General features: G+C 36.2%; 1 protein-coding gene across 1 annotated transcript; it reads right to left on the bottom strand.

Annotated features, from left to right (window-relative positions):
* Positions 1-8,604: 8,604 nt before the first annotated feature.
* Positions 8,605-9,141, bottom strand: LOC107919692 (uncharacterized). Its single transcript, XM_016849090.1, has one exon. It carries the CDS (start codon positions 9,139-9,141, stop codon positions 8,605-8,607), a length of 537 nt encoding a protein of 178 aa, XP_016704579.1.
* Positions 9,142-23,926: the final 14,785 nt, after the last annotated feature.

The raw sequence follows: 23,926 nt of genomic DNA, 5'->3' as shown, positions 1-23,926 counted from the left end.
CATGTGTTAGTTCTTGAGTGGAAATAGGACCGAGTTGCCATGGATTTTGTGACAGGATTGCCATTGACACTGAGAAAGAAAGATGCAGTATGGGTTGTGATTGATAAGCTAACGAAGTCGGCTCATTTTATTCCAATTTGTATGGATTATTCACTTGACAAGTTGGCCGAGTTATATATTTCAGAGATAGTCAGACTACATGGAGTATCATTATCGATTATTTCAGATAGAGACCCGAGATTCAGTTTGCAGTTTTGGAAGAAGTTACAGGAAGCTTTGCGCACAGAGTTGAGTTTTAGTATAGCCTTCCATCCTCAGACTGATGGTCAGTCAGAGAGAGTTATTCAGATACTTGAGGATATGCTTAGATGTTGTGTCTTAGAATTTCAAGGTAGTTGGGAGAAATATTTACTGTTGGTAGAGTTTGCTTATAATAATAGTTAACAGTTGAGTTTGAAAATGGCACCTTATGAAGCTTTGTATAGACATAAATGTCGAACACCTTTGTATTGGACAGAGCTTAAAGAAAATCAGATTTACGGGGTTGATTTAGTTAAAGAAACTGAAGAAAAAGTGAAAGTTATCAGGGATTGCTTGAAAGTAGCTTCAAATAGACAAAAGTCTTATGCAAACTTGAAAATAAAAGAGATTGAGTATCAATTTGGTGAAAAAATGTTCTTGAAAGTATCCCCGTGGAAGAAAGTCTTTAGATTTGGCAAGAAAGGCAAACTAAGTCCATGTTTTATTGGACCATTTGAGGTGACTGAAATAGTTGGACCATTAGCATATAGGTTTGCTTTGCCACCAGAGTTAGAGAAGATTCATGACGTGTTCCATGTGTCTATGTTACGTCGTTACCGTTCTGATCCTTCACATGTGATTTCACAGATAGAGGTTGAGATTTAGCAAGATATGACTTATGGTTAAAAATCGGTAAAGATTTTAGCTCGAGATGTTAAGCAACTAAGGAATAAAAGTATTGCACTTGTGAAAGTATTATGGAATAGGCATGGCATGGGAGCCTGAAGAGGTTATGCAAAAAAAATATCCAAATCTTTTCACAAGTAAGATTTTCAAGGACGAAAATCCCTAAACGGGGGAGAAATGTAACATCCCAAAATAGGGCCTAAACAGAACAATGGTTGCAAAACCATGAATCTGAGATAGAAAAGTTTATTTTGATTAATTTTTATAATTTATCGAGTGATTAGATGCATGTGTTAGAGTATCAATGGAAAATTTTATAGATAGCACGCTTAATTTGCCTACTAGGGCTTAATTGTAAAAGTTGATAAATATGAGTTTTAGATACTAAAGGATTAAATTGAAGTAGAGGTCCTTAAATGAAAATTAGACCATTATGTTTTCATGGACAAAAATGGACATACATAGATAAAAATAACTAAAGTTTTAATAAAGGATATTTTAGTCATTTGGTAATTAAAAGATTAAAAAAGGGAAAAAGATGGCAAAATGTGCCCATCTTCTCCATTAGGCCAAAATTTCAAGAGTTCTTCATAGCTAGGGTTTTTTCAAGCTTCCAAGCTTCATAGTAAGTGATTCCAAGCCCCGTTTTTAATGTTATTTACATTTTGAAGTCCCGATAACTTGATTTAGCTTATTCTAGCAATAATTTAACCTAGGGTTCATATTTGGAAAAATACCCATAAGTGAAATGTGTTTGTTTTGATGCTTTAGGGTAGAATATGAAGCTTGAACTTATGTTAAACGACTTGTGCGAAGCGATTTTAAGCTAAAATGAGTAAAACGACATAGTCGGTAAAAATACCTAATGGTCATAAGTACATGTTAGAGTGGGAATTTGATGTTGCCGTAGGTAAATAAATGATTAGCATGTCATAAAACCTAAGAATTAGGGATAAAGTTTCATTTCCGAGCCTCGAGGCAAAAGTGTAAATATGTAAAAGTTTAGGGGCAAAATCGTAATTTTGCCAAAGTTAGAGTTAAGGACTGTTTTGATAAATGTGAATATTAAATAAGTTAAATTTGATATTATAGATCAATAAAAATGAAATTCGGTGTAACACCCCAAACCCGGCCTAGATGTTATGGCCGAATCTAGCGGTGTCATATTGAAGTGTTTTTGAAACCGTGATTTCATTGAAAAACCCTTCCTACTATTTAAAACTTGTGTAAAGTCTCAGTTTGTTTTTGTTTAATTTCAAAACATGGTTCATTGGAAAGTTAATCACTTTCAAAAATGCTATTAATTTTGTTGAAAATCTCCTACAGTTGCAAAAGCTAATTTAAATTAAAGAAGTTTAAAACATATGATTTTGGAAACAGTAATTGGTTTGAAAACTTGTCTTTCCCTAGACTAGCAGTTTAAAGTGAGTAATCAAAAGCCTAATTAAAAGTAAATTCCACAAATGGTCTTATTACAAACAAGAAATCCAAAATAAAAAATACGAGTAAGCAATTTAGCGTAGCAGTAAGAGCAGTCGTGTGGCCATCTCCGAGTCCCTCATAGCACCGATCCGCCTAACACTAGGGACTACCTGTACATTTAAAAAAAAGCGGGGTGAGTTTACAAAAACTCAGTGTGTAATCCCCTTACTAGAGTAACAGTTAGTATACAAAAACAGAAACAGTCTGGGCCATAGCCCTTTAACAGTAACAGTGCAGTCCAGTTTAGAGCATAAGTGGCCAAAGCCCAATACATTATCATTTGGGTCACAGCCCATAACAGAATCAATTGGGCCTAGCCTATCTCAGTAACAAAACAAAATGTGTGAATGCAGGGATGCATCCTATCCCATCCAACCCTGCACTACCTGTAAGGAATAACTCACCCACACCATCCCTACACTTACAATGTTAGCACCAGTTGCAGCACTAACCGAAATCGCAACAAAGCTGCTAGTACATATACAACTTTAAGCCATCAGTAGCGGTATTATAATTGGCACAAAGACATTGGTAACTATAATAAGTTTGGCACATAGCCATCAGCGACGGTAATATAACCGGCACACAGCCATGGGTAAATATGATCGACATAGAGTCATCGATAAATATGATTTACATAGCCACTGGTAAATACGATTTGCACAAAGCCATAATCAACATAGCACAGAGCCATATTTAGGTTGGCATAGAGTCGTAATCAAATTAAGCAGCACTAAGCCGTTCATCAGTCCACAATCGTCTCGTGCGACCCGTGCGACCTTAACAGATCAATGCTGGATCCACAGTCATCTCATACAACCCGTGCGATCCTATCAGAACTTCTTCCATATCAATGTCCTAACCCCATGCAATATGTCGTGTATGCCATGCTCAATCATCACACGTGTATGCAAAATGGCCATGCTCGGTAACAATAATTTAAACATATATTAAAAGCATATCAGTTGCACAACCACCATCAAGTAAGTTAAAACACAATCATTCGATCAAAGTCAAATCGATCAAATTCATAGTCTAAGTCAGTCATTTACCCACAAGGGCAAAACAGTCATTTTACACTACAAGGGTATTTCAGTAATTTTACAAGTTAGGGGTATTTCGATAATTTCACAAATCAGGGGTATTTCAGTAATTTAAATAGTTTGTCCTAAACATGCTTATCGGACCATCCAAAGGTTTACAGTCGCCCCGAGTGACTTTTACAACCCTAACAGTCCTATCGGTGAAAATGGGCCCAAGGCCCATTATTTGGCCCAAATGGGCCCACACGCTCGTGCAGCTCAATTAGCCCAGGATTAACCACGGCTATGCATACTACATAGCCCAGTCCAAAGTTTGTCACCTATCGAGGATTTTATCCGTGCGGGGCCCACGAGTCCATTGGGCCTACACGGTCCACTTCAGTCCATTGAGGCCCAGAATGGCCTACGCCATGTGCGCGACCTGACAAGCCCCACTATTTTCCACCCAATAGTCAGATTTACACAAGTGGGCTCACGGCCCATCGGGCCCATTCGGCCCATTATGGCCTAAGCCCAAGAATTCATTCATGGCGGCCTTTTTCGCTGTACACCCACATTTTGTGGACTCGATTTACTGTGCGTGCGATTGCATGCTCTAAGCCCCTCCTTTTGACTTTTTTGCTTCTCGATATTTCGGCATTTCGACATTTGTCGACCTATGCTCAAATCAATGTGTGTGGATTCACACACTCTTTTGGCTTTTGATCGATTATCAAATACGGTACTACTACACACCTGATGCGATTTGCTATAAAACACTATCAAGCACTCTGGGACTTGCAGATTCGAACAAGATAGTTCACTACTCCACAATTCGAAGCGGACAATTATATAAAGACCCAATACCAACATCAATTCACATTTCATATCCAAGGGAAAAAGAAAAACTTTCCTTTAACACCACCAAAATATAGCCACTTTACCTGCCAACCGCATAACAGTAGAGTCGCACTACTCCAATGCTAACTGAGTCGTTCCAACTCTTAACCTTCGCAAATAGAACAGTCGATCGATTCACCAAAAATCCATAAATGAAAAGAATACTTCACAGTTGCGACACTTACCAATAACGCAATAACACAAAACAAAGGTGGCAAGTTGTGGCAACAAAAACCAAGGATTAAGGAAGGAATAACTTATAAGGAAAATCCAAAGCTGTGAGAAGAAAGAAAAAGAAAGTTTAGCAAGTAGTTAGCAGAAACAAAAGAAGACAATGAAAAATTGACAAGGGAGGAGGAGGGTGCAAATGTTGCCATAGGAAAGAACAGAACAAAAAGGGAACCGAAAGAAATCACAAAGAACCATCTACAAAAATCGGCAAAGAACAAAATGGCAGACTTGAGAAGCAGAAGAAAACTATCGTCTATAATTTTTTGGGAAAAGAATAGGAACCGAATTCTTTGAACACAAGACAACAATAACCCACATAAAATCCTATATTTTTCTCCTTAAATCTCTCCATAAATCACTGCTTGATTTTCTCCTAATATCTCTCCATGATACACTCCATAAATCACTCCAACCTCCTATTCAAACTCTATTCAAACTCTCATGACCAATTCAACCTTAGAGTCTCAGTCCAACTCCACCTCCTACACAGCTCAAATAGAAAAATAAATACTCCATTGCGCATTCCAAGACTTGAACCTTACACCTCACAGTTACACAACACACCACCTTGCTACTCCACCACAGGCTCTTTTTGTGTCATAAATCATCCACAATTATTTATAAAGCCTACACGCCAGAGCCATGGTTCATCCCTTAAAAACCAAAATTTTGCAAGAGCCAAAGCTTGAACCCAAGACTTCTTAGGCACTTCTCAAGACACTTAACCACTGAAGTAGATACACACTTGTGTCATTCACTTGCACAACTAAATTCCAATTCCTCTGATACGTGAAGCCCATTTTTTCCAGGCCCAAAATTTGAGGCGTTACGTTCGGGGTTAGACCGAGGAAAGAAAAAGGTTGAGGACTAAATCAAAATATTTGATCGTATTTTGTATCGAGTTAAGTTTGCAGTAAATAAATACAATATTTTATTATTTATAATTAATAATATTATTTTTCAGCATCTATATATTTATTTTATAAATTTATTCCTTGATGATTCAAGTAAGAATTGACAAAGAATTGATATTTAAAAGTCCCAGTTAAACCTTAGGAATGTGTAGGATACAAATGTCATGACATTAGGGTTTAAAGAAACCAAGTAAGACCATGCCAAGGCATGACATTGGTAATTTTTATAAGGCAAGGAAATCATGTAAGACCATGTCAAGACATGGCATTGATAAAATACTATAAGGCAAAGATCCCATGTAAGACCATGCCAAGGCATGGCAATGGTGAGTTCATAAGGCAAGGATACAACGTAAGACCATGTCAAGACATGAAAATGGTAAGTTTAAAATGGAAAGGTACCCATGTATCCTTAGTATTCCAAATGGTTCAACGGAAAACTAAAAGAGTGTACCAAAGGGAAGGTAAGATAAGTCCATGTTCAAAAGGTTCAAGTTATCTTGATAATTCATTTAGAATGTTGTTATTTATTGACATGCAAACTTACTAAGCTTAATACTTACTCCCTTTCTTTTCTCTATTTTTTTATAGTATCGGAAAGCCAACTTGGAAAATCATAAGGACGTTGGAGATCGCCTCACACTATCAACGAGCTATCTCGGTATTTTGTGACTAGAAATACTTTAAGTTAGGGCATGTATAGGGACTTGACTATTGTGTGTGTATGTCCTTATGATATGATTAAAGAATGGCATGTGAATACTTGGCAATGATTAGGTTATGATATAGCTAAACAAGAACATGGTTTGGAATTATGTATGCCTAAATGAGGTTTGATGCAAAGAAATTATGAAAGAGTAAGAGTTGGCCATGGAACAGTTAGGAAACAACAGTAGTGACGTGGTTTTGAAAAATCACAAAAAATTGTAGAAATAGAATTAATGGTGAGTGAGATATATAATTAAATCTTGTTGAGTTTATTTTCATAGGAAAGAAACAAAGCAAGCAAAGGAAGTCTATATTCTGAGATATTTAAATTTCTGTAAGACTGGTTCAGAGTGACTTCGTGATCCCCTATTCCAACTTTGGAAACTCACTAGAAATTATACAAAAAGAATTATAAGTCATAGTATATATGTATAGGTTCCTTTGTGAGTTTATTTTCATTAGAAACAAACATATGCATTATTCGAGTTCTTATAATGAGATAATTGATTTTTAGTGAAGAGAGGTCAGGTCCACTGAACTGCGAAATAGGGGAAACTTTAATGAATAAACTGTACTAATTGGCCAAACCAAAATTCTAGAAAAATTATGGTAAGAAGATATATGAGTATCATTTTAAGGAAAATTTACAGATTTAAATTTTGAGTTTCGTAACTCGAGTTAAAATTAATTTACTAACTGTTACACATATGGATAGTTTTATTATGAATAGTGAAATAAATTGTTTTTATTTGTGTAAGAAATTGAAAATTTTTTAATGTTCCCGGTTTGGTCCCGAACCGTTCCAATTGCATGTTTTAGGGCTTCGAGGGCCCTTTTTAGGGATTTATTGGTAAATGTGAGCAAATTAAAATTTTTTGAAAAGTAATTTTTTATGCCCCGAACAGGTAAGATAAGTCTGGTAACACCTCGTACTCGACTCCGGTGACGGTCTTGGGTAAGGGGTGTTACACCATACCGAGTCCTAAAAGTGGTTTTAGGTACATCTGCCTCTTTAACTTGTAGTTGATAGTAGCCAAATATCAAGTCTATCTTAGAAAACCATGCTGCTCCCTTCAGTTGGTCAAACAAGTCATCGATTCGTGGCAACGGGTATTTGTTCTTGATCATCCTCTTATTTAACTGCCGGTAATCTATGCACAATCTAATAGATCCATCTTTCTTTTTCAAAAACAACACCGGGGCACCCCACAGTGAAAAGCTTGGTCTCACAAAATCCTTGTTGGTCAATTCTTGTAACTGTGACTTTAGTTCTTTCAGCTCAGTCGGGGCCATCCGATACGGAGCGATCGAAATAGGTGTGGTCCCTAGCATTAGCTCTATACTAAATTCAACCTCTCTATTAGGGGGTAGCCCAGGAAATTCTTCCGAGAATACATCCACATATTCACTTACAACCGGTACTGACTCAATCTTCAACTCCGATTCCTTAGTATTCATTACGAAAGCCAAATAAGCTTCACATCCTTTCTTCAAACATTTCTGGGCAGACATTGAGGATATTACAATAGGCAAGTTGCCTGGCTCACCTGATTCAACCCAAAGGGTTTCATTGTTTTCACATTTCAGTCTAATAACCTTTTATCTACAGTTTACTATAGCATCATGGGATGTCAACCAATCCATACCAAATATGACATCAAACTCATCAAAGGGTAACAGCAACAAATCGGCCGAAAAACAATAACCTTTAACTACTAAAGGACATTTCTTGCATACTTTATCAACTATCACATGTTTACCCAACGGGTTAGTCACTTTATTCATAAACACCATAGACTCAATAGGCATATTCATGCTAGACATCAATTTCATGCACACACACGAATGAGTAGAACCAGGGTCGATTAAAGCAATAATAGTATTATCATAGAGAGAAAATGTAAAGGTGATGACATTAGGAGAGGATACATCTTCACATGCACGTATGGCATAGGTTAAGCTCTGGCTTCAGACCTTACGGTGGTGTCTCTCATCACATTCTTGCTACTAGCCCCAACTCCAACAGTCTTCTGAGGCCTTCCTTTCGAATTGGTGCCACTTGGCCTTATACTTTGAAATTTTTCTTTATCATTCATCTCAGGGCAATCATTTATAAAGTGGTCTTGAGAACCACACCGGAATCAAGATCCGTCGTTCATTCTACACTTGCTGAAGTGATTTCTACCATAATGTTGGCACTCTGGTTTGAAAGATCTAACATTGCCCACACTAGCCACTGATGTACCTTGAGAATTAAAATTCAAATCTTGCTTCTTATGATATCGGTACGAATGTCTAGCAGATGAGTGGAAACGAGACTAGACATCTCTGGATTTCTTAGAATAAGATGGAACTGACTTGTTCGCATGCCTCTTCCTTGCATCTCTGGTTTTTAGCTTCGATTTTCTTCCTTTCCTTAATTAATTCCTCATCTTTATAGGCCCGATCAACGAGTATACGAACTCTTTCAACTCAAGGACACCCATTGATAGTCTAATGTCCTTATTAAGTCTGTCTTCTAACCTTCGACACATCTTAGCCTCGGAGGATACATACTCCCAAGCATACTTACTAAGTCGGATGAACTTTTTTTCATATTCAGTAACCGTCAAGCAGCCTTGTTTCAAATCAAGAAATTCCTTACGCTTTTGATCCATAAATCTTTCACAGATGTATGTCTTCCGGAATTCCTCTTGGAAGAATTCCCATATGACCTTTCTGTGAGGCACCACTGAGACTAACATTTTCAACCAGTAGTATGACGAGTCTCTCAACAAAGATATGATATACTTTAAGCATTCTTCGGCAGTGCAGGATAATTCATCGAATACCCTAATGGTATTCTCAAGCCAGAATTCTACCCTTTCAGGGTCATCATCTTTATTAGCACAGAATACCTCGGCTCCATGCTTCCAGATCTTGTCCACTGGAGGTCTATTTTGCCTCTCAAGGTCCATACCCGAGGTACTACGGGAATAGGTTGAGGGATAGGTGGGGGTGGAGGAGGTCGAGTATTCGGGTTTGCTCGGACGAACTCTGTGTACCATTCATTCATCATGTGGAGAAAGGCCTCCCGAGCCCCTTCTCCTCCTCCCTAACTAACTGTGGAAGGTCGATTATCGGATGGCACTACCCCTTCAACGAGATCCAGTGCGTTACTTTCTACATCGTCCGCCATAGTTTGATCGGGATCCATTACTATATGAAAATACAATAAAAAAATCAGGAGCCGTCACACTATCACAATTTATCTATGGCAGGTATAGCTAGACTCGTACACACGCTACATTAACCTAGAACCGACTAAACAATAGCTCTGATACCACTAAATGTAACACCTCACACCCATGCCCTACGCCGGGAAGGAATATGAGGCATTACCTTAACTTGAACTCATGCATACAAACGTTTTCATATCACCAAAACATGGTTAAATTAAAAACTTTTTCAATTTTTATTATAAACTCCATAATAAGAGCCTACGAGGCTCAAAACATCCATTGGAACCCATTCGAAATTAATTCGGGTCCTTCAAAGAATTCTAAAAATAACACTTAAAACAGGGGCACACGTCTGTGTGACCATTTAGGCATGGTCATACTGATGGGCCGTGTGAACACAATGGGACACGCCCGTGTCCCTTACCCATGTGGACTTATTTTCTAATTTCAACCTACAGGGACGCTGTGTCCATGAACCGTGTCCTACACATGGCCATGACACGCCTGTGTCTTAGCTCGTGTGCAAAAACTTGGACATTTTGTTTCTGACGTCAGCAATCCTTAAGGGCCACACGGCCAAGGCACATGCCCGTGTGCTAGGCTGTGCCCTTCACACCGCTGAGACACACGGCCATGTCTCTGCCTGTGTGTTTACTACCATGCATACTGACTTGAAATTTTTACATGTAGGGGACACACGGCTGAACAACACACCTATGGGGTTACCTGTGTGTCACACACGACCTAGGCACATGCCCGTGTGTCTACCCGTGTGGACAAAATAAGGCTATTTACCAAGCCTTTTTGTCACCCTTACTTATGTAACCTGCACAAAATCACTCTATACTAATATAAGGGCACATCACATAGCCAAAATAACTACAAGGGACAACATATCATTTATGCAATTTACTCATCCATGAAAACACCATATTCTATTTATAAATCGAAATGAGTATTGACCATCATCCATGGCCTTATACAAAATGAGTATCATGATCATCATATGAGCCAACACATTATGGCTAGCTAACAAAACACTAAAGAAATACTCGAGTCCCTATACATGCCAGAAAACAAAATAGTGGAACTAACTATACCAAGGTCTTAAGTGATAGTGTGATCAAAGCTTTGAGATGTCATTGGATCCCCGATGTTAGCTTGGCAACACTACAAGGAAAGAAAAGAAAGAAGGGTAAGCATGAGAGCTTAGTAAGTACATATATGCAAATAAAGTGTAATTAAAAGAAAATCGTATCATCTAACGATGACTTATCACACTCAAAAGATATAAATCACCTAACATGTGACACCCCTAATTTGACCCTAGTCGAAAAGTGGTTTCGGGACCACAAAATCGAGTCATAAAAATAATTAGCCGTCATATTTTATGACTATTATATGTGAATACGAATGTGTGAAAGTTTTAAGCTTTGATTTAGTAAATTGCATGTGAATTTAGTCAATAGGACTTATGTGTGACACTTTTGAAATGTGATAGGTCAAAACATAAGGATCTATTAGTGCATGAAATAAAAAGGGTGGACTTGCATGTCAATTTCCCCCTTAATTAGTAGTGGCCGGCCATGAGCATGAGAGTGGACAAAATGTTATGGGGTGAAACATGTTGGAAACATGTTGTGTTAGTGTGTTATGGGAGAAAGAATATAATAAAAGTTAATGAAATAAATGAAAAAACATGTTTGAGGTGAAAATAACAAGGCCATTTTCTTCTTCTTCTTGCCGTGAGTTGAGAAAGAAAATAGAAACCTTTGAGCTTAGGGCATTCGGCAAAAGAAGGCTTCAAATAAGGTAAGGTTCATGTTATTTTCTTTCAAATAAGGCAAAAGAAGGCCATTTTGGTTGGTTTTGAAGCTTGCAACAAGACCCATGTGAAATTTTTTGTGTTCATGAAGCATGTAGCAATCGGTCATGAGCTTAATGGGGTATATTTTGTATGTTTGATGATTTTGGGAGGATAATTGATTCTAGTTGAGTATGAACAAACTAAATGTGCTTGATGGCTCAAATGAGCTTGGAAAGTTGGCCAATGTTGTTTAAGTTCATGAATTAGGGCATAATTTCATTCGGCCATGGAAATTGAGCATGGAAAAAAAAATCTGGTGTGGGATATATGAAGCTGAAAATTTAGTTTGAAGTGTGGTAATTGTGTTAAAGATGAACATTAAACCTTAAAGCATGATTTAGTTTAACCAAGGGAGAACTTGTATATTTGTAGGAGGGAATGTTTTAACGTGTATTGATAATTGATGTTGAAGGTTCGGCTTTATGCCTTGATAGTTGGTTTGAAGTATATGATGCCTTGGTATAAATATATGTGCATTCGGTTACCTTCATAACATGCATTTAAAGTGTCCTTTGGATGCAATTGCTTATGCACTTGAGGAGATATGAGTTAATTTTCTTTATGGCAAATTTGGATAAGAAGCTAACTAATAATATGCTAAGGTAGTCATGTGGATAATCGGCTTTGTGAATATTATTAAAGGTGTAATTAGTTATATGCATAGGTCATCGGAAAAATTGACCACATAACTAGTATATGTATATAAGGCGACATGGTGATACCTAGGTAAATGTATTTGGGATGGTTTTTATGAAATACCGAATGTGTGCAGATGTATCGAGGTGTTGCCTTATGTATGAGTTTCATTGAGAAGATTTACCTTGTTGTTTTTAATGATATAACAAGGTGATTAAAATAGTTTAAATTTTGTTAATTAAGCTCAAGAGCATAGAGGGGCAATTTTGGATAAAGAGAAAGTAAACGAATAGCCGTGGATATCTAGTCGTCGACCACTTCCGAGGCAAGTTTTAAGTGATTAAACGTTGAGTAAATTCAATCATAATAGGACATAATGAGTTGATTTAATAAGATATGATGTGGCCATGATATGTCTTAAACTCAAATGGTAAGTTCATATGTGTTTGGACTTGGAAATTTAAGAGCAAATTGTAATAATTTGCTTTGGACAGCAGCAGTAACGTGATTTTAGAAAATCACTATAAATTGTTGGTGTGGAATTATAGGCTGAATAAAATATGTAATCAAAGCTTATTTAGTCTAGTTTCTTATAAAAGAGACCGTGGAAGCAAAGAAATTTCCTATAAGGAGATATTTAAAGTTGTGTGGGACAGTGTCAGAATGACTCCGAAATCCCCTGTTCTGTTTTTAGAAAATCATTATAAATTGTACAAAAATGGTTATAAGATAAAATTTATATGATTAGACTCCTTAATGAGTCTAGTTTCAAATTAAATCAAATACAACACATTTTGAATTCTGTAAAATGAGAAATTTGATTCGTAGTGAGGAGTGGTCAGATTAGTCAAACAGTGAAACAGGGGAAACTTGAAGAAAAATCTGGTATTGATTGGCCAAACCTAAAATTCTGGAAATTTTATGAATGGAAGATATACGAGTCTATATTCAGGAAAAATTAACGGCAAGTGATTTGGAGTTTTGTAGTTCCGGTTATAAATAATTTAGTGACCATTGCTCAGGAAAACAGCTCGTAGTGAATATGTGATTTTGTTGTAAACATGGATAAAAACTTGTTTTAGTTGCTCATAAGCTATTGATTAAACCCATAATTGAATTCTAAATCGTGATATTGTAAGCTTATGAGTATTCGAACATGAAATGATAGTATGGCGTAAAATTAAATTATTCATTGGAAAGTGATGGATGTAGATTCGGCCAAGACCAAGTCTGTACATGATAGTATATGTGGTATGTGAAGTATATTTGAATAAATGTGAAAGTGTATATATGTGATAAGGCCGAATGGCCAATGTGATGAATGTGAAAGTGTATATATATGTGATAAGGCCTAATGGCCGATGTGATGAATGTGAAAGTGTATATATGTGATAAGGCCGAATGGCCAATGTGATGAATGTGAAAGTGTATATATATGTGATAAGGCCTAATGGCCGATGTGATGAATGTGAAAGTGTATATATGTGATAAGGCCTAATGGCCGATGTGATGAATGTGAAAGTGTATATATGTGATAAGGCCGAATGGCCAATGTGATGAATGTGAAAGTGTATATATATGTGATAAGGCCTAATGGCCGATGTGATGAATGTGAAAGTGTATATATGTGATAAGGCCTAATAGCCGATGTGTTGAATGTGAAAGTGTATATATGTGATAAGGCCTAATGGCCGATGTGATGAATGTGAAAGTGTATATATGTGACAGGGCCGAGTGGCCAACGTGATGGATGTGAAAGTGTATAAATGTGATAAGTCCCGAAGGGCAATTGTGTCAGTACTATATCCGGGTTAAAACCCCGCAGGCTTTATGCGAGAATATTATCCTAATTAATGTCCGTAGGCTTCGTGCTCGTACTATATCTGAGCTTTAAAGACCCGACGGCTAAATGCTAGGATTCAAGTAAGACTTTGATATTGAGTATCTGCATTAAGTTACCATCAAATAAGTATTATGTATTCAAGATGTTCAGGTACGTATTACTTACTCATCGGTGGAGTGATTTCGAGGTGAATTATCAGTATCAAAGAGGTAGGTAAATGTGATTAATATTATAACTCCAAATGTGAGAATGATCTAATTGGTAATGGTATGTTTGTATAATAAAGTATGCGATGAAATATTCTTATGTATTAGTGCATATTCTGCCCAAAAGCCTTATGATCTGAGTACGGGTTGGGTTGAGCTAGATGTGCCAGTACAAGGTAAGGATTATGATTTGTAAGCTTACATATATGTGATAAGGAATATGTTGGTTCTTTATGTGCCTATGGTAATTTAGTACTTGTCATGTTGAAATACTTAAAAGTATGGATGTGATTATGAACAAGTGGAAAGGATTATTGAAAGTTGAAAATCGATGAAGAATGTGCTTTGGAAATATTTGACCATCTAGGTCATTATTATTCGAAAGTATATATATGGCAGCCAAGTGTTGCGTTTAATGATATTATAGATCGAGCTGAAGCTCTAGATTAACTTCATCGAACAGTTGAAATGAATGACCAATAATAGTGATTGAGAACACTTTGTCTTGCTTAAAACTTACTAAGCATTAAATGCTTACTCCGTTCTTTGAATCTCTGTTTTATAGATTTTGGTTCGTCAGCTATCGGACTCGGGATTATTGAAGTCGAAGTCGCCCACACTATCAAAGCCCTTTTGGTACACTTTTGGTTGAACTCTGAAAATGGCATGTATAGGACTACCCTTTTGTTGTTGGTCATGTAGCCTTCGGTTTTGTGTAAATTTGGATAGCCATGCGAAAATGGCTTAAATATACTTTGATCATAGCATTATAATCGTTTTGTATGTTGTCCGTCGAGAGGTATGGAAATGTTGGTAACGGTTAGCCATGGGAAGGGTTATTCTTGATCACTTTTGGAATATGTATGACAAACTCTAGTTGATCCATGGAGGATCATGAAATAGGTAAAGTTTACCTTAAAAAAAAACAGATGCTGACAGCAGCAGTGATGTGGATGTGAAAAATCACTAAAAATAGTAGGAATGGAATGAAATAGTGAAGAAATTATGTAAACGAACCTTGATGAATCTATTTTCATAGGAAAGTAACGAAACGATCATATGAACAGTATGTTAAGAGATATTCAGGTTCTCGTGAGACAGGGCCAGAACGGTTTCTGGATTCCCTGTTCCAACTTTGGAAATTCATTATAAATTAACCAGAGATAATTAGAAGTCATACCATATATGCATAGATTCCTTTTTGAGTCTAGTTTCTATGGAAACAAACGACATCAGTATTGAAGCCCTGTACAGGGAGATATCCAAGTCGTAATACGCAAAGGTCAGTGTAGTCGATCCCTGTAACAGGGGAGACTTTAACTAATAAACTGTGGTAATTGGCCCGACCAAAAATTCTAGAAAAAAATATGTAGATGGACATATGAGTCTAGTTTCAGGGAAAAATCACGAAACTGATTTTCGAGTTGTGAAACTCAAGATATGATTTTTAAGGTGACAGCGATACAGTTAGCCAGCTGGCTGGAAATTTTTAAAATGAACTGCGAAGTAAGCGAATTTAGTTTGTGAACCCCTCGTGTCCGACTCCGGCAACGGTATCGGGTACGGGGTGTTACAATTTTATTGGTATCAGAGCTACGGTTTAGTCGATTCTAGGACTACCGTAATACGTTTGGGTCTAGCTATACATGCCATTATGTGATTATTTTATAGTGTGGTGATTTCTGACAATTGAAAATGTGTTTATTTATTGTAATGAATTCCGATCCCGATCGAGCTGTAGCAGATGGTATTGAGAGGACTGAGAAATGCTTATGATGTGTCAATATTGAGAAGGGTATAAGATAAGTAAGTTTTGAGTAATTGAATTTGGTATTTAACTTAAAATGCCATGATATACATGTATGATAGATGAATGATGTCCCATTGTCCTTATCATAATAAGGTTATTAGAGAAATGAACAAAGGAAGAGATTGGGGATATATGCTTTTGTGTGATTGCTTATTGAGCTGAAAGTTTAGTAAAAGAAGCATACATGTATTAGATTTGAATGATATTTACGACTTAAAGTCAAGAATCATGTTATATGTTTACATGTGAATGAATTGATTAAATTGTAAATGTGATTTGTGCCATGTGAAACATGATAACATGTGAATAAATATGTATGAGAAAAGTGATGTGAATCCGAGTTTAAAGACCTGCTGACTATATGAAGAGATTATGTCCGAGTAAAGACCCGATGGCTATGTATAGAGATTATGTCCGGATTAAAATTCACTGGCTTTGTGTGGAGATTTCATCCGAGCTAAAGGTCTCGACGATGATCCGGGCTAAGTCCGAAGAGCATTCGTGCTAGTGATGTATCCGGGCTAAGTCCCGAAGAGCATTCATGCTAGTGATGTATCCGGGCTAAGTTCCAAAGAGCATTCGTGCTAGTGATGTATCCGGGCTAAGTTCCGAAGAGCATTCGTGCTAGTGATGTATCCGGGCTAAGTTCCGAAGAGCATTCGTGCTAGTGATGTATCCGGGCTAAGTCCCGAAGAGCATTCGTGCTAGTGATATATCCGTGCTAAACCCCGAAGAGCATTCGTGCTGGTGTTATATCCGGGCTAGGTCCCGAAGGGCAATCATGCTGGTGACGTGTATTCGGGCCTTCATGCCTAGTAGGCTTCGTGCCGGTAATTTGAGCAAAGTTTAAGTATTCATTACTATACGAATTCAAATTTAAATGAGATGATATGTTTAAAAGTGTACATACATGATGTTTATAGAATTGGTTAAGTCATTTCAATGTGTAATAACGAATGAATAAGAGCACTATGTGTGTGAATGATTAGAGGCACTGTGTGTGCGCGAATTCCTTTAATCGAGCACTATGAGTGCGAGATCGGTCAGTGGGCACTAAGTGTGTGAAGTGGAATTCATGTAAGACCTCGTCTGGGACAAAGGCATTGATTTGAGATAGTGTGTAAGACCATGTCTGGGACATGGCATCGGCTCGATATGTGAGCATATGTAAGACAATATCTAGGATATGGCATTGTAAGAGCTATATGTGATTAATGAGTATCCGTAATGATTTCGAATGATTCAACGGGTATCGTTAACAGTGATTAAATGTGCTAAATGAATTCAATGTTCAGGTATGTGGAAGTTGATTTTCTGTTGGAAATAGGTTAAGTTGAATAGTGAGATATGATGGAGTTATAAAGGATATTTATTGGGATGTTTGAGTATATGTGTACTTTCGGTCAGGTTACAGCTTATACATGAATGAAAATGTGGGTTACAAATATGTGGGTTGATGATGTGAATTATACATGTTAATATGTGCTTAATATGTGTTTGAAATGCATTTGTGAATTAAATTAAGTGATTATTGCTTATGAAATCAAGAAAATGAGATATATGTGCATACTTGTAGAAATGTTTATGTATTTGTTTTAAGATAAGAAAATGATTTTATAGATCGATGCGAAATCAATAATGAATTACAATTGCTATCGATGAGCTAATGTTTATATGAATATAATTCAATAAGAGGACGTTATCCTAAACTATGCATCGGTAGAAATTTTCGGGGACGAAAATCCCTAAAGGGGGGAGAGTTATGACACCCCTAATTTGACCCTAGTCGAAAAGTGGTTTCGGGACCACAAAATCGAGTCATAAAAATAATTAGCCGTCATATTTTATGACTATTATATGTGAATACGAATGTGTGAAAGTTTTAAGCTTTGATTTAGTAAATTGCATGTGAATTTAGTCAATAGGACTTATGTGTGACACTTTTGAAATGTGATAGGTCAAAACATAAGGATCTATTAGTGCATGAAATAAAAAGGGTGGACTTGCATGTCAATTTCCCCCCTAATTAGTAGTGGCCGGCCATGAGCATGAGAGTGGACAAAATGTTATGGGGTGAAACATGTTGGAAACATGTTGTGTTAGTGTGTTATGGGAGAAAGAATATAATAAAAGTTAATGAAATAAATGAAAAAACATGTTTGAGGTGAAAATAACAAGGCCATTTTCTTCTTCTTCTTGCCGTGAGTTGAGAAAGAAAATAGAAACCTTTGAGCTTAGGGCATTCGGCAAAAGAAGGCTTCAAATAAGGTAAGGTTCATGTTATTTTCTTTCAAATAAGGCAAAAGAAGGCCATTTTGGTTGGTTTTGAAGCTTGCAACAAGACCCATGTGAAATTTATTGTGTTCATGAAGCATGTAGCAATCGGTCATGAGCTTAATGGGGTATATTTTGTATGTTTGATGATTTTGGGAGGATAATTGATTCTAGTTGAGTATGAACAAACTAAATGTGCTTGATGGCTCAAATGAGCTTGGAAAGTTGGCCAATGTTGTTTAAGTTCATGAATTAGGGCATAATTTCATTCGGCCATGGAAATTGAGCATGGAAAAAAAATCTGGTGTGGGATATATGAAGCTGAAAATTTAGTTTGAAGTGTGGTAATTGTGTTAAAGATGAACATTAAACCTTAAAGCATGATTTAGTTTAACCAAGGGAGAACTTGTATATTTGTAGGAGGGCATGTTTGAACGTGTATTGATAATTGATTTTGAAGGTTCGGCTTTATGCCTTGATAGTTGGTTTGAAGTATATGATGCCTTGGTATAAATATATGTGCATTCGGTTACCTTCATAACATGCATTTAAAGTGTCCTTTGGATGCAATTGCTTATGCACTTGAGGGGATATGAGTTAATTTTCTTTATGGCAAATTTGGATAAGAAGCTAACTAATAATATGCTAAGGTAGTCATGTGGATAATCGGCTTTGTGAATATTATTAAAGGTGTAATTAGTTATATGCATAGGTCATCGGAAAAATTGACCACATAACTAGTATATGTATATAAGGCGACATGGTGATACCTAGGTAAATGTATTTGGGATGGTTTTTATGAATACCGAATGTGTGCAGATGTATCGAGGTGTTGCCTTATGTATGAGTTTCATTGAGAAGATTTACCTTGTTGTTTTTAATGATATAACAAGGTGATTAAAATAGTTTAAATTTTGTTAATTAAGCTCAAGAGCATAGAGGGGCAATTTTGGATAAAGAGAAAGTAAACGAATAGCCGTGGATATCTAGTCGTCGACCACTTCCGAGGCAAGTTTTAAGTGATTAAACGTTGAGTAAATTCAATCATAATAGGACATAATGAGTTGATTTAATAAGATATGATGTGGCCATGATATGTCTTAAACTCAAATGGTAAGTTCATATGTGTTTGGACTTGGAAATTTAAGAGCAAATTGTAATAATTTGCTTTGGACAGCAGCAGTAACGTGATTTTAGAAAATCACTATAAATTGTTGGTGTGGAATTATAGGCTGAATAAAATATGTAATCAAATCTTATTTAGTCTAGTTTCTTATAAAAGAGACCGTGGAAGCAAAGAAATTTCCTATAAGGAGATATTTAAAGTTGTGTGGGACAGTGTCAGAATGACTCCGAAATCCCCTGTTCTGTTTTTAGAAAATCATTATAAATTGTACAAAAATGGTTATAAGATAAAATTTATATGATTAGACTCCTTAATGAGTCTAGTTTCAAATTAAATCAAATACAACACATTTTGAATTCTGTAAAATGAGAAATTTGATTCGTAGTGAGGAGTGGTCAGATTAGTCAAACAGTGAAACAGGGGAAAATTTAAGAAAAATCTGGTATTGATTGGCCAAACCTAAAATTCTGGAAATTTTATGAATGGAAGATATATGGGTCTATATTCAGGAAAAATTAACGGCAAGTGATTTGGAGTTTTGTAGCTCCGGTTATAAACAATTTAGTGACCATTGCTCAGGAAAACAGCTCGTAGTGAATATGTGATTTTGTTGTAAACATGGATAAAACTTGTTTTAGTTGCTCATAAGCTATTGATTAAACCCATAATTGAATTCTAAATCGTGATATTGTAAGCTTATGAGTATTCTAACATGAAATGATAGTATGGCGTAAAATTAAATTATTCATTGGAAAGTGATGGATGTAGATTCGGCCAAGACCAAGTCTGTACATGATAGTATATGTGGTATGTGAAGTATATTTGAATAAATGTGAAAGTGTATATATATGATAAGGCCGAATGGCCAATGTGATGAATGTGAAAGTGTATATGTATGTGATAAGGCCTAATGGCCGATGTGATGAATGTGAAAGTGTATATATGTGATAAGGCCGAATGGCCGATGTGATGAATGTGAAAGTGTATATATATGTGATAAGGCCTAATGGCCGATGTGATGAATGTGAAAGTGTATATGTGATGAATGTGAAAGTGTATATATATGTGATAAGGCCTAATGGCCGATGTGATGAATGTGAAAGTGTATATATGTGACAGGGCCAAGTGGCCAACGTGATGGATGTGAAAGTGTATAAATGTGATAAGTCCCGAAGGGCAATTGTGTCAGTACCATATCCGGGTTAAAACCCCGCAGGCTTTATGCGAGAATATTATCCTGATTAATGTCCGTAGGCTTCGTGCTCGTACTATATCTGAGCTTTAAAGACCCGACGGCTAAATGTTAGGATTCAAGTAAGACTTTGATATTGAGTATCTGCATTAAGTTACCATCAAATAAGTATTATGTATTCAAGATGTTCAGGTACGTATTACTTACTCATCGGTGGAGTGATTTCGAGGTGAATTATCAGTATCAAAGAGGTAGGTAAATGTGATTAATATTATAACTCCAAATGTGAGAATGATCTAATTGGTAATGGTATGTTTGTATAATAAAGTATGCGATGAAATATTCTTATGTATTAGTGCATATTCTGCCCAAAAGCCTTATGATCTGAGTATGGGTTGGGTTGAGCTAGATGTGCCAGTACAAGGTAAGGATTATGATTTGTAAGCTTACATATATGTGATAAGGAATATGTTGGTTCTTTATGTGCCTATGGTAATTTAGTACTTGTCATGTTGAAATACTTAAAAGTATGGATGTGATTATGAACAAGTGGAAAGGATTATTGAAAGTTGAAAATCGATGAAGAATGTGCTTTGGAAATATTTGACCATCTAGGTCATTATTATTCGAAAGTATATATGTGGCAGCCAAGTGTTGCGTTTAATGATATTATAGATCGAGCTGAAGCTCTAGATTAACTTCATCGAACAGTTGAAATGAATGACCAATAATAGTGATTGAGAACACTTTGTCTTGCTTAAAACTTACTAAGCATTAAATGCTTACTCCGTTCTTTGAATCTCTGTTTTATAGATTTTGGTTCGTCAGCTATCGGACTCGGGATTATTGAAGTCGAAGTCGCCCACACTATCAAAGCCCTTTTGGTACACTTTTGGTTGAACTCTGAAAATGGCATGTATAGGACTACCCTTTTGTTGTTGGTCATGTACCCTTCGGTTTTGTGTAAATTTGGATAGCCATGCGAAAATGGCTTAAATATACTTTGATCATAGCATTATAATCGTTTTGTATGTTGTCCGTCGAGAGGTATGGAAATGTTGGTAACGGTTAGCCATGGGAAGGGTTATTCTTGATCACTTTTGGAATATGTATGACAAACTCTAGTTGATCCATGGAGGATCATGAAATAGGTAAAGTTTACCTTAAAAAAAAACAGATGCTGACAGCAGCAGTGATGTGGATGTGAAAAATCACTAAAAATAGTAGAAATGGAATTAAATAGTGAATAAATTATGTAAACTAACCTTGATGAATCTATTTTCATAGGAAATTAACGAAACGATCATATGGACAGTATGTTAAGAGATATTCAGGTTCTCGTGAGACAGGGCCAGAACGGTTTCTGGATTCCCTGTTCTGACTTTGGAAATTCATTATAAATTAACCAGAGATAATTAGAAGTCATGCCATTTATGCATAGATTCCTTTTTGAGTCTAGTTTCTATGGAAACAAAAGACATCAGTATTGAAGCCCTGTACAGGGAGATATCCAAGTCGTAATACGCAAAGGTCAGTGTAGTCAATCCCTGTAACAGGGGAGATTTTAACTAATAAACTGTACTAATTGGCCTGACCAAAAATTCTAGAAAAAAATATGTAGATGGACATATGAGTCTAGTTTCAGGGAAAAATCACGAAACTGATTTTCGAGTTGTGAAACTGAAGATATGATTTTTAAGGTAACAGCGACACAGTTAGTCAGCTGTCTGGAAATTTTTAAAATGGACTGCGATAGTAAGCGAATTTAGTCTGTGAACCCCTCGTGTCTGACTCCGGCAACGGCCTCGGGTACGGGGTGTTACATAACATCTCTATCTTACTCTTCCTTTCATTCATATATACTTAATGCACCATGCTCTTTACTCAGGTGTTAACCATAAGTTCAATATACGTACCTTATCAAGGTTTCCATCAACTAAGTTTTTGAGTTACCCGTTGAACTCTCAGAATACATAGGATACACGGGGAGTTTACATTTAAATGCCATATAGGTAGTCAGAGCTACGTCGTGCTATGAAACATTCACTTTTGAGCGACTCACGAGCCTTTTATCAAGTCAGGACCCAGACTCCATAGCTATTATGTAACATTTTCTCATTGAGCCACTCACGGGTCTGTACACAAAGTCAGTACCTGGACCCACGTTACCTATAGCATTTATCTCATGAACTCAGACTCAACTCATGAGTTCAGGCTACATAATTTTTTATAACGTACCCTTTTGTATCCTATGTTATGTCTATGGTCCAACGAGGTTTCATAACTTGCTGAATAGCATCGTACTTGCTCACAGTGTACTTTACTCACATAACACGTCATTTATACATTCATAGCGACAAATATAATTTAGATATATAACAACAATGAGCTAATTACACATGTATATTATCAAAATATTCCAAATTAAGCTTCAATAACACATTATTCACATATGTACTTACCTCGATACAAAACGATGAAGATGAGCTTAATCCTCGTAAACTTTGTTCTTACCTCGATCAAGACCCGAATCATGTTTCTCTTGATCTAAATTAATAAAATTCATTTATTACATCAGCACATCAGTTTAGACACTCCAAATTTCAAAATTGGGCAAAATGACTATTTTCCCCATAAATTTTCACAAAATGACTATTTTACCCCTATGCTCAAAAGTCGATTTTTATCAAATTTCTCCATATTACAAGCCTAGCCGAATCCTTTTTTACTCTTATAGCAATCCAAAATTTACTGTATTTCACACATTTATCATCTATTTTACAACTTATGCAAAATAGTCCCTATTAGGGTATTCATGAGAAATCCCTTCACAAAAGTTGTTTATTACTCATCTAAGACTCATATTCTTCCACAAAAATTCAGGAAACAACCTAAATGTTCTCATGGAAAAACCCTAGACTTTCAACCCTTTTGTAAAATAGTCCCCTCATTAGAAAGCTCATGATAGAGGGGTCTCAAAAATGTAAAAATCATTAAGAAAACTCATTAAAATCACTTACTTGTAGAGAGACCAAGTGGCTAAAAATTTTGAAGCTTAAAAACCCTCTAATGGCTACATTTTTTGATGATAAAGAAGAAGAGGAAAAGATGATATCTTTTTCTCTTTATTTTATTCTTATTCTAGTCAAAATTGGTCACCAACCCACCTAATTTTGACCATTTCTCTTTCTTTTGTCTCCTATGGCTGGCTAGCCTAAGCATTAGGGGTCTAATTACTCTTTAAAGGCTCCCAATTTAGGTTCTTTAGCTAATTGATACCATTATCTAACAAAATAGGACTTTTGTACTTTGTGCGATTCAGTCTTTTTTTGTAATTTAGCAAGCAAACGCTAAAATTAATTCACCAAAATTTTCATGCACTTATCTAATTTTGCTACAATACATAAAATATTATTTAAAATAATTCTTCGACCTTGGGTTAGTGGTTTCAAAACCACTTTTTCGACTAGCCCCAAAATTGGCCTGTTACAACACATCTCATATAATCATTTGTTTCTCGAAATTTCGTTTGAACCGTTTGGAATCATAAGGATACGCGGATAACTC

Source organism: Gossypium hirsutum, chromosome A12 (genome assembly GCF_007990345.1).
Source record: "Gossypium hirsutum isolate 1008001.06 chromosome A12, Gossypium_hirsutum_v2.1, whole genome shotgun sequence".
In the NCBI taxonomy this organism is placed as follows: domain Eukaryota; kingdom Viridiplantae; phylum Streptophyta; class Magnoliopsida; order Malvales; family Malvaceae; genus Gossypium; species Gossypium hirsutum.
This window is presented reverse-complemented; position numbering and strand designations above follow the sequence as displayed.

What these genes read in the sequence shown, in the direction of transcription:
- LOC107919692 (XM_016849090.1), bottom strand. Translation starts at nt 9,141, where the DNA reads ATGGACCTTGAGAGGCAAAATAGACCTCCAGTGGACAAGATCTGGAAG.